The 11,913-nt window shown below is 42.1% G+C and overlaps 1 protein-coding gene across 2 annotated transcripts; it reads right to left on the bottom strand.

The window, feature by feature from the left end:
- Positions 1-5,972: 5,972 nt before the first annotated feature.
- On the bottom strand, positions 5,973-10,408 carry ANKRD40CL (ANKRD40 C-terminal like). Of its 2 annotated transcripts, XM_055090101.1 has the most exons (4): positions 10,369-10,408; positions 7,688-7,768; positions 6,951-7,111; positions 5,973-6,116 (listed from the first exon to the last, which is right to left on the bottom strand). In XM_055090101.1, the coding sequence occupies exons 1-4, from the start codon at positions 10,406-10,408 to the stop codon at positions 5,973-5,975; spliced, it is 426 nt and encodes a 141-aa protein (XP_054946076.1). The 2 variants fall into 2 exon arrangements, with proteins under 2 accessions (XP_054946076.1, XP_023985802.1); XM_024130034.1 differs by lacking the exon at positions 7,688-7,768.
- Positions 10,409-11,913: the final 1,505 nt, after the last annotated feature.

The raw sequence follows: 11,913 nt of genomic DNA, 5'->3' as shown, positions 1-11,913 counted from the left end.
GAGATACGCTGTTATTAGAGATGTTGGTGTACAGTTTTATCTGATTTGTTCTGTTTAAGACTAATTTTTATAGAATTTCCACAGTTTAAATGTTTTAAATAATGGTGCTTCAATTTGGGGTAGTTATGAATACATTTGAATTATGCTTTTAATAACAAAGATATACAGTGAACTAGAATATATTTTTACATCCCTGAGAGATTTCTTTAGTAGTAGAAAATTCAAAATGTCCTTCTGACAAACACTATCATCCTCCAGCTATGAAATAATGATGTAGAAGAGCATTTCAAGAACTTTTAACTAGGTTTTGGTCTTAAAATCCTGTATCAAGATTTTTTTAACCTGGTCTTGTTGGATTATAAATGTATTTATTTCTATGTATGGGGTGTATGGTACATATAACAAGGAATTTTTTTTAAAAAACTGATGCTTAAGGTAATGGGGATGTGGGGGGATCGTGTACAGCAGATTTGGCAGCACATTTCTACCTATAGCCAGCTTGTGACTGTGTAAAAATATTAGCTCCAGCTACATATACCATGGAAGTTCTCTGTGCTTTATAATTTTCAGATATTGTCATCAGTTTATAGGTGGGGAAACTTGAGTTAGTGTGTTACATGACTCACCCAGTGACTTAACGGCTCCATGTTGGTGGAGAAACTAGCACGTGGAATCTAGGTCTCTGCCTTGTGGTTTACTGCCTTACTGTTTATGCCACTGTATTCATTCTAATAGGCATAATAATAGGCTACAGAATTTGCTAAAATACCCTCCACCAAGCTTTGAAAATAATGAAGCTGCAACTTCAGAGGCTTTGTATGAGATAATGCTATGGGGACGGAGCATTCCTGGCTTACCTAGCTAATCCTGGAGATGCAGCAGTAGATGGATGGGTTATCTCTGAATTTGTCAGAGATGATTCATGTGAGGATTAATGTAAGATGGGAAACAGTCTAACACAAAGTCGACCACCTCCCAAAGCACTGCTTTGTGTAGTTTGACAAGATTGTGGTTGTAGGAATAAAGGTCATAAAGTGTTAGTTTATTCTATTCTATTCATATTCTATTACTATTAAAAACAGAAGAAATTTACTTAAGTATTAAGGTACTTAGTCATTAAGGTATTAAATCATGAGGGTATTAAAGTGCCAGCTTTGTTCTGTTCTGCCTCATGTAGAATCAGTAGCTAACTTATTTTAATGAAGTACACTAAACAAGTTCATGAAGTCTTCATCATCTTCATCTGTATGGATCACTGTTGAAGTTAATGTAGGATTTGAGGGGGAGGCCTGGTCCCTTGAGGTGTCTATGACTAAGGTCTGGCCTTAGTTGTGGAGATCTAGAAATTGGGTCACACCCAACACCCAAAATTATCAGGCTCAAGAGGAAATTATTCTTACTAAACAAATTCACAGAATCCAATATAGAGGCCATGTGCTAATTTACACTAAGAAATACACATTTCTGTCATGTAGACCAAAAAGTTGTCAGTTGGCTTAATGCATCTCTTTGAAAAGCCTTTAAGGGGAGCCAATTTTTATTAACCAGAAGATTACTTGTTAAGATTGGAATCAGCAATCAGGGTTTTTTAGTTTTGGAAAATTTAAGACACAAAAGTAGGAAAGTGTAGTTAACTTTTATTGAAGTCCATCACTCAGTGGCCATTCTTACTCTCTGTGTGTGTCCCCTGTCATTTTCAAGTAAGTCTCAGACATTTAATTTGTAAATATTTCTGCATGTATCACTAAAAGATAAAGAACAGTTTATTAATTAAAATAAATTGGATGAACTTTTAGTTGGCCAACTTGTAGTACTGGTCTGGTAGCTTACTTTTCCATTGTGCCTCTCAAGGGGACCTGGTAATTGAGTCTGCTGTTCTGGCATCCTCCCTTCTGCAGTGTAGAGACACTATCATCACCCTTTTTGTTAAGACATTTTTTCTTCAAACAGATCATAATACAGTAATTTTTCAGTTTAAATTAAAACACCTTTCTTGCTTTCTTGAGCTAATGATATTGCTAGCCTAGAGACGTTTACCTTCTTTCCTTATTATAGCATTACTCACCTGCAGGTGATCTGTCTGGTTTCTTCAATATAGTTAGTGTCACAGAGGATAACCAGCCCTATTTTTAAGGTCTGCAAACACTTTGACTGTATGTAGGTTGAGTTCAGCTACCTGATTAAAAGTTTCTAGAGATGTTAAAACTGAAAAATTTAGGGTGAAAGTTTTTTGAGCTTGTTGTGTACATTCTTCGCTTTTAAAAATGCATTGTAGATGAGCTGTGTGAATGTTTTTAAACATTCTAAATGTGCATGAAACAAAAAAAAATACTTGAGAATTGTGTATATTTTCTGTGGGATGGGACTTCATTCAGGGTTGGTTTTCAGGTTTGAGTTTGGACTGATTTTTAGTTTATGAAAGAACCCCAGGTGACTGCTTTTTAAGAATTTTGTGTGACAATTTTAATGCTTGTATATGGTTCAGAAAAACAACAGAAGTGTTTAGTGATCTGTCTCTCTTCTACTCCTGTCCCTCTCTTCCTCCTCTACAGGAGCTACTAGTGTTAAGAATTGTTTTTCCAAGTGGTTTTTGTGGGGAGGTGGGGGTGAGGGATGTAAGCATTTATGTATGAATCTTTTAGGATATATGATAGTATAACGTACGTTCTGAATCTTGCTGTTCTCACTCAGTATATTTAGAGACATTTGAGACATAGGAGACAGGAATTTTAAGTTTAAACAAGCAGTTTTCAAAAGTACATTTCAAGTAAAAGAGAAGTAAATGTATTTTTCATTGTTGTATTAGATTTTTTAGTTTTCTAGTTTAAAAATGCAGTTTGAGAGTTTCACAGTTGATCTGTTTCTTCCCCTCAGCCATCCCAAATCAGTTGTCAACAGCTTTAAAAATGTTTAGGAACGACAGCTTTCGAAAACAGTTTGGCATAACTGTGCCATAACTTCTTGTGGCTATTCCACCCCTAGATACATACCCTAGAGAAACTCTTATACCTGTGTGCCAGGGGATGGATGTAAAAATGTCATAACCGCATCGTTTGTAATAGGAAGAAAAGGAAACGAAAACAAACTGGAAAGACTTCAAACGTCCAACAGTCCACTGGATAAATATTGTGGTATATTCCTATAGAGGAATTACACAGAAGTCAGACTGAACTACAGCTGCACGTGTGAACAAGGAGTCGTCTCAGTGGTCAGAAAAGCAAGTTGCAGAAGAATACATCCACTGTGGTTCCGTTTCTGTGAAGGTCAAAACCAGGCCGTTAAATATATGGTAAATGGAAAGCAAGGAAATGATTAACACAATTCAGTACATTGGAGGGATGGAGGGAGATCATGAAGGGCAAGGAGGAGCCTTCAGAGGAACTGGTGGTGATTGCTGAAGCTGGGTGGGTGGTTTCTTTTTTAAACTGTATGTGTATGTGCTTTTGTATGTATGATATTTCTTAATAAAATTTAAATTAAAAATGGGAAAAGGTCTTGGTGAAGGTAGTAAGTAGTAAAACATACGTAAACAATGTGTTTCATGAAATCTTCAGTGAGTAGCAGATGTAAAGGGTACTGTTTCTCGAGTGCCAGATTTAGGGTCTTAATTGTAGTCTTTGAAAGCTAGAAACAGGGCCTAAATGTATGTTTTCTTTGTGATACATTATTTTTATCTTGATGTTATTTTCATTTGGATATCCGCCAGGGAGCTGATGCTGCTTCTGCTGTGTAAGCAGCTTCCGAGAAAGCTTTTCTGTCAGATTTATGCCAGTCCAGGAAGGGAAACTGCTGAGGTGAGAAGAGCTATTCTCCTGACCTGTCAGCACATCCTTCCCTTTGTTCAAGTTAACATTGTCACCTCAGAGGGGCTGCTCTTGTCCTTGTTCTACTCTTAATAGGAATACCATGAAGTGTTTAAATAATGTTTGCTCTTTAAGGGGAAGGTGGTTGAAACTTTAAAGGCACTACGGGTGCATAAAATTCATGTAGCTAAAAGTCCCCGCATCAGTTAGCAGTGGCCCTCTTACCTCCAACCACACACCACAGGTCACTCCATTCTCAATGAACATACATTATGAACAACTAAGAATTCTAGACCATTCCTAAATATGTTGTGGAACTCTTTAGGACAGCATTCTGGTACCTGATTTATTTCAGGTACCAGAAAAAAAAAACAACCTCTCAGGGGAATTGCACCTTAGAAATTAGTTTTACAATCAATGCATGAAATACATAATAAAAATTACTCTTGGGACTTCCCTGGTGGTCTGGTGGTTAAGACTCCACGCTTCCACTTGAGGGGGCGCAGACTCGATCCCTAGTCAGGGAACTAAGATCCTGCATGCCAAAAATTAAAAAAATAAAAATTACTCTTGAAGCTTCAAATTTTTATGATTAATCTGCAGTCTTAAAACTATGTTGGTTATAGAAAATAAGTATGTTTTTGGTGCAGGCTGTATTAACTTGGAATGGGTACGTGTTTTGAATTTGCTTATCAACCTGTGGTAATTAAGTTGCTGCCCTATTGATCTTATTGTACTTAACCACTAGGCAACACTGTGCAGGTTCTGCTATTGTAAGCTTTCCTCCCAACAGTAGTTTTTTTCAAATAAATTTATTCTACCGTGTTCACTTAAAAACCACCTAAAATCTCACTTTTCCACAAACGGTAATTTTGAGCCATTAACCAACCCGAAGTCCCTCCCTACATTTACCTTATTTAAGAAAAAACTGAAAATAACTTAGGGAGGTGACACATGGGGATTGACCCGCTGTCATCCCCTGTCACAGTCCTGGCAATGGAACACTGAGCTCTGGGTGGAATTGGCTTTCATTACGGGCCATGCTATCTTAAAAATGTGACTTAGATGCCGGGCTTACATTCAGCGCTGAGGTGCTCCTACCATAATCCCGTGGACACTAAATTGCAGATTCAGGTCTCATTCACTCATTTCATGAATAAAATGGTACGTACTTCACCTGCCCTAATCAGAACATTTTCCACTTTTTTGGCATTGGTTGCAATAAGTGTTGATGTAATGCCTCAGTGTCCCTTCACCCTTTAGCAAAGGTGACCTATTAAGAATTTGGAGGTGAGAGGACCGTGGCCTATTTCATGTGCTGGAGGAGACAAGACATTGTGCTTGCCCAGGAGGTCTCTGGTAATTAAGGATTAGTCTTAACGTCTCAGTTCCATGAGGATTAGAGATCATTTCACATGGGTGTGTAAAGAAGTGGCAGTGTGGTGTGTCCTGTTGGAAGTTGGTAAATGGAGTCAGGCATGAGTGCTTCCAAGGTAACAAGCAGCTATTAACTAGAAGTCAGCAAGCTGACCCAGAAGGATTCTGTGTGGTGTGGTAGGGAAGAACCTAGCATGGGATGTGATCATAACCCATCTTGGAGCTAGTTAGTGAGGGCACCAACTTGGTTTTATTTTTTCACCTGTTTAATAGAGTTCAGTGCTGTATGCTGTGCCTTGGCTTTTCTGCAAGTTGTATGTTAAAAGTACCCTCAAAGATGGTTACTTACTTGTGTTAAGTCATAGGTAAGTTAAAAAGTGTGTAAAAGGGAAATGACGGTAAGAGATGGTTTTAGAAACTGGGCTATTTGAACCAGTGTGGCAAGTGGGGTCCTGGCTTTCCCAGCTCATCAGCTCACCCTGCCCTTAATGGAGTTTATGTGAACAGACCCTGGCCATTTGTCCTGACTGAATCTCAGGAGTGCATACCTATGCCTGATCAGGATTGGGGTACAACTTTACAAACTAAACTTGCGTTGATAAGTATCATACTTAAAATTTTTTTTTATACTTCTGTTTGTCAAAGCATTTTGAACGTACTCTTCTCCCAGCCCAGAGAAGTTGCAAACAAGGAAATGTAATAAGTACACATATGAAGTTAGCAAACTGATACATACATCCAGGCTTCATTATTTACAAAATACTAATTCCAGTTTTTTGTTTCTGGGATTTCTTAATATGTCATTTTTGCAGCATTGCTGTTGTAGCAGGGCTTCTCTAACAGAGATGGTATGTGTTCTATCAGTTCAGAGCTTCCATTTTTCATTAAAATGAGTTCTACTTCTTGAAAGTCCCGTAGTCTTAGAATGTCTTTGTCCTTAATATGGAAAAGAAATTATATAATGGTTCATAAATACATGTGAAGTTAAGATACAAAGGCTTAATAATATTGGCCAAACATTGTTTTCTCTCTGTCTATTCATGGTAATCTAAGTCAGCAGTTTAGAATTGTTTTTTCTGTGTGCATGTCTTTTTTTTTTTTCTCCCCAGTCCATGTTGCAGGTTTCCAAAGGGAATAACGTCCCAATTTGAAGAAAAACTTTAGGCCCAAGAAAAAACTTTAGGCCAGGGCATTTTTTAAAAAAAACTATAAAGTATGATCATCCCACTACTTTTAGTTTACAAAGAATATACTGTTAGCCAAGGCACCAATAAGAACTGCTAAAGGCATTTTGAAAATTGCTTTTTAAAAAAAAATAATGCCCAAAGAAATGAGAATTTTCCTCTGAAGTTAAAAAGTGAGATTTGTATTTTGAATCAGGAAAATATATAAAAATGCCCCAAATTTTGTTTCCTGAGATTGCAAAGGCTGGCTGTTGCTAAGCAGATAAGAGTGGGTTTGTATTTTCTGTCCTGGGGACCAGTTTTGTAGAGATTGGAGGCTGGCCATATTGAACTCTAGGGTCTTAAATGTGGGTGTTAGTTGTAATTCAGACAATTTTAAAAGGGTTGATGAATTAGGTATGCAAATCTGTAGAAGCACCAGATTGAAAATAACCTAGTTACCATGTTTGGCTGTCCTGCAGCCAGAATTTCCAGTGTCTTGGATTTTGCTTTCATATTAGTAATGCAGAAGCTAGTGATTGGCTTCACAGAACATAATTTTACCCACCTAGAGCCCAGTCTCTGTTTAGAAACTTGTAAACCCTACCTTTCTGAGTAGTGTGTTTGGTAGCTTTCTGATTTTTTCCACTTGCTCTGGGTTAATCCCCAGTTCACAGCAGCTCACTTTTAGTAGATTTTGGTAACTCAGCTCTTGTCTATCCAGTTCAACTTCAATGAAGTCATTTTCTTTGTGGCTCTGAATTCTGACTTTAAGCACCAGCTCTGGATCACCCACAAATTTATTCGTAAAAGAAACAAAACACTCATTTTAAAGCCTTTCAACATTATCAATTATTACAGCAAAAGAACTGAATAATACGTAGATCTGGAGCTTTTATAGGCAAATATAAACTTTTAATTATCTGAAGCTTTTATTGGAATGCTGGGCAAGCTTTGGGGTGTATACCCCATCATACCCACCAAAAGGCTTGCAGTTTGAAGCCAGGCTAGGATTTAAAATATGCAGTGGGTGATATGCATCACCCTTGGCAATACATAGGCGTTGTTTGTGCCTTGTTGACTATTTGTAAAGCTTCAAGGAAACGTGTAGCCCTGGGGCTCTGTATTCTTAAGAGTGTAAATCATTCTGTCGACCGCACCACCTGGGACTTTAAGGTGAGAGGTAGGCCGAGAAATGGGATAATTCTATAATCTTCTGGGACAGTGGTATTGAGTTGAGTCTTAAAACTTAACTGTTGTAAGAAGGAGCAGTTTCGACTGAAGGTGGAGGGAGCCAAATGGTGAGTTTGGCTTTGCAACATGGTCTGGGGGCTGAGTCCTCACCTAGGCAGGTGTCATCAGATTTGGCATTATCACCTGGGTCAGTTGGCAACTGTTGATTTGCACCTCCTTGTGTATATTCACCTGAAAGAATTGGAGAAGAAGAGTTGAGAAAGCAGTAGCGCAGCATTTAGCTCTCCAGATCTGCCAGTTAGGGGAGGGGCAGCAGAGCCCCATCTCCACTTCCTGCTCTGCGGCTCCTCCTCCTCACAGGAAAATATGCCGCGGAAAGGGCAGTAGTTATATTCAGACCTGAAGAGTAATTTTCCTTAATCACCGTTTAAATCATAAAAAGGAACTGAGACAGTATTTTTGAATGGTATGTAATCTGAGAAGAAATATCTGTGCGCTTAACTCGTTTCTTCTTAAATATATTCGGCACTGAGAGCTTTGTGTCTCCAGTTCTCTAGCAGAGTTATACAGTTAGAAGAGTCCCTTTATAAGGAGAAGTTTTCTCAACCTGAGGGAAGGGAAAGGAGGCAACATTACAGAGTACTTCCCAGGTGCCAGGCCTTTTACATAACTTAGAATATCCTTCTAAGTCTGCTCTGCTGGGCACTGTGCTAAGCCCTGGGGAAATGATGATTCAAACAACAAAAACCCAAAGTGGTGTCTGTCCTGGCGTTTACAAGTTAGCAGGAGAGATAGATATTAATCAAGTGACCTCAAGTAAATGTGAAATTACAGTTGTGGGCATGGCAAGGGCAAGACACACCAAAGTGTGAAAGCCTGGAAAGGAGTTAAGAAAGATCTCCCTGAGGGGCAAGTGTTGATCTGACATCTGAAGGATGAGCAGGCTTAAGTAGATCCATAGGGTAGAGAGGGAGAAGAGCTTTCCAGGGCCCTGGAACAACAGAAGGCCCTGTGCGGGGAGGCAGTGGCTCTTTAGAAGGAAGAAAAGCCATTCAGCATGGCTGCAGGGCAGAGGGCAGGGAGGGACCGTGTGTACCAGATTGTGGGATTATCTACTGACCTCTGCTACCCAGTCTGTAGCCACTAGTCACGTGAAACGGGATACACTCTTAAGTGTAAAATACACACTGGATTTCAGAGACTTAGAAAAAAATGTAAAATTCATTAATTTTTAATATTGGTTATGTGTTGAAATAATAGTTTTGATATATTGGGTGAAGTAAATATATTAAAATTAATTTCACCTGTCTTTTAAATGTGGCTACTAGAAAAATATTAATTACATATGTGGCTTACATAACATTGTAATTGGACAGTACTGGTATGGGTGAAAGGCCCTTATTCTAGAACAATGCCAAGCCATTAGACAGTGTTCAGGAGGAGGCTGTCATAATCAGACTTGCATTTTGGGGGCGGGGACCAGAAACCTCATTGTCCTCACAAGACTCCTATGGGGTGTAGCCATTATTCCCATTTTCAGAGAAGAAAACTGGTGCTGAAAGGTGAAGTAACTTGCTGGAGTTTGCTCCATTAGGAAATGGCAGCACCTGGATGTGACCTACTAATTAAGTGGGGCCCAGTGCAAAATGGCTACCCAGGGAATTGCACCCTCCCCACCTGAACACTGGTATCTGGATGGGAGCGGCCGAGGGACCCCAGTCCCTGCCTCTTCCTTGCTCAGTGGACCTCAGAGCATGACCTTCCTTGCCCGCCTCTTGCTTGAGTCGCTGCCAGGGGCCGAAGGTAACAGAAGAATGAGGGAGTGGTAGAGGTTAGAGCACGATGGGCTGAGAGTGAGACCACACATTCGAGCCACAGGTCCCAGCTCCCAGTCCCCCAGCACATGCTCCATTGTCCCATCTGATTTCACTTACAGAACAAACTAAATATTAAAATTTTCTAGCCAGTGACCACAGAGCACTTAATCCCAAGTGTGAGGCCTTCATGTAGGACCCTGCACAACTGCTCTGATCTCAGGCCCATGAAGCCAGTCCTGCTTAGGGCTTAAACCGTGCTTTTTCCACACTGCTAAATGCTTCCCCCAGAAATGAGATGCTCTCGCCCAGCGCAGCCCTCTCTCAGGACAGAAATAATGTCCCTACCCCTGGGGCAGGGATCTGCAGTCTAGTCCGTGCCCTTCCACTCTGGGCTGTGGAGGGAGCTCTTCCCTGGGCTGGAAGATGGCCTTGCAGCAACTGAGCCTCAGCCCCCCAGATAGCTGAACTGGAATGATGCCCTCCCCACCCCTTCACTACTCACCCCACACAGAGCATGAGATGTCCCCCAGCTTGACCTACCACGTGTAAAAGCATTTAATTCTCTGATGAATCTGTCAGGTTATGATGCCCTGTGGATGGACAGGGTCTCTTAGAGGTCAGAAGGCATGCTCTTTGAAGTCAGGCAGATTTGGATCTGTTTTTCCTATGCTGTTGAGTAGCAGTGACACCTTACACAAGTTACTTAATCTCTCTGAGCCTGTTTTCTGATCTGGAAAATGGGATTAATAATCTCTAACTCACAGGTTGTAAGAAGGAAATGAGAAAGTGAACAGAAAGTACAACCCCTCCTGGCACGTAGTGAGCACCAGTATTTGCTGGCTGCTATTAATTATAGCTATTGATACTTGCCTCCCGCTGAAAGGACCCTTGATGTACTTGCTCTGCTCTTGACTACACCCCTGGCAGAGTTGGGGAGGGCACCCTGCTCTTCCCTTCCTCGGGCCCCTCCCCTATCCTTGAGGACCATGTTGGAAACAGGAATTAAAGACTCACCTGCAGGCTTCTCCCTCATGTCCTGTTGGGGTTCAGCCATGGGTCAGCTCTGCGGTCTGTCAGATCAGCAGCCCCTCTAGCATTTATGCTGAGCTCCCAATCAAATAAAAAGCACGTTCTAAAGCCTTAGTGCATCTATCTGCAGTGAAACAATAATATGTTCTTGTCATTGGCTGGTGAGATAGGGCAGGGTCGGCCTATTTTACAGATAGGCAAACGAAGGCTCAGGTGTGTTGTATGATTTAATTTGCACAGGATGCTGCAAGTGAAGGAAGGGACTGAAATTCAAGGCTCTCTCCTCTCTCCTCGGGCTGTGTCTGTGGGGAAGCAGTGCAGGCTAACCTACCCAAGGGCCCCTGGGAGGGGAGGCCTTTGGTGGCACAGCGCTCCTTGGAAAAGGTTAGCAGATATTATTACCTCAAGGGATAAGAAAAGCCAGACAGTATCTCGGATTGAACAGACTCCCCCTCCTCCCCAATTCTCACTCCCCTTTCTCCCAGCCCCTTCCTCAGCATCTGTGAGTGACAAGAAAGCAGGAACACCCGGGCCCGTACCTGGGGAGACTCCGCCTTGGCAAGGATCCTGAATCCCTGATTCCAAATATCAAAATGGAGGAGGCAGGGGCTGGAGCAGGAGGTTCAGTGAAGGGTGGGTGGGGCTGGGCAAAGTCCTGGGCAGGGCTGCTGTCTCAAAGGGCTGAAGGTAGGAACTCATGTTCGGGGTGGCTCTCCCTTATCATTTAACACTCCAGTGTCAGAGGACAGGGCATCAGGTGGGCCTCAGCATCATAAGGCTAGAGGGAACCTCAGAGATCAGAGCCCATAGGTTCTCAAACTTAGCTGTGCATTGAAATCACCTGCAAAGCCTTAAAAATTGCGGGCGCCTGGGTCCTACCCTCTGACGAGTCCTACTTAGTTGGTCTGGGGTGCAATCTGGGCCCTGGAATTTTTAAAAGGTCACCAGCCGATTTTATTTATTTATTTCTGCGTTGGGTCTTCGTTGCTGCGCAGGGGCTACTCTTCGTTGAGGCTCGAGGCGCACGGGCTTCACTGGTTGTGGTGCACGGGCTTAGTTGGTCCACGGCATGTGGGATCTTCCCAGACCAGGGCTCAAACCCGTGTCCCCTGCATTGGCAGGCGGATTCTTAACCACTGCGCCACCAGGGAATTCCTCCCCAGCTGATTTTGATATGTGGCCAAAGTTGAGAATCACTGATTTGACCAGACTTCTTAAGGTGCAAATGGGGAAACAGAGGCCCAAGGCAGGGAAATGCTCCCTGATAGTCACAGGGGCAGCCGGGCACAGGCCGGGGCTAGATGTGGGCCACCTGGTTGCCAACCTGACGCAGCCTCCCCAGCATGCCTGGTGCCCGTCTGCCAAGAATGCAGGAGACCCCGCCCCCACCCAGGCAGAGAGGAGGAAGCAACACGGATCCGCCTGGCCTGACCTCCTAAGGGAGGGGAAGAAAATGTACTTTGGCCAGCCCAGTTACCAGGGTGTGTCAGCCATAAACAGAGCCCCCCTGCACCCCTCACCTGGGTGGAT

The sequence above is a fragment of the Physeter macrocephalus genome, chromosome 14, assembly GCF_002837175.3.
Source record: "Physeter macrocephalus isolate SW-GA chromosome 14, ASM283717v5, whole genome shotgun sequence".
Classification (NCBI taxonomy): Eukaryota; Metazoa; Chordata; class Mammalia; order Artiodactyla; family Physeteridae; genus Physeter; species Physeter macrocephalus.
This window is presented reverse-complemented; position numbering and strand designations above follow the sequence as displayed.

Coding starts and splice junctions, on each gene's coding strand:
- ANKRD40CL (XM_055090101.1), bottom strand. CDS start 10,408: ATGGCTGAACCCCAACAGGACATGAGGGAGAAGCCTGCAG. Junction 7,769..10,368: donor CATGAGGGAGAAGCCTGCAG/GTGAGTCTTTAA, acceptor CAATTCTTTCAG/GTGAATATACACAAGGAGGT. Junction 7,112..7,687: donor ATCTGATGACACCTGCCTAG/GTGAGGACTCAG, acceptor TGGTGCTTAAAG/TCAGAATTCAGAGCCACAAA.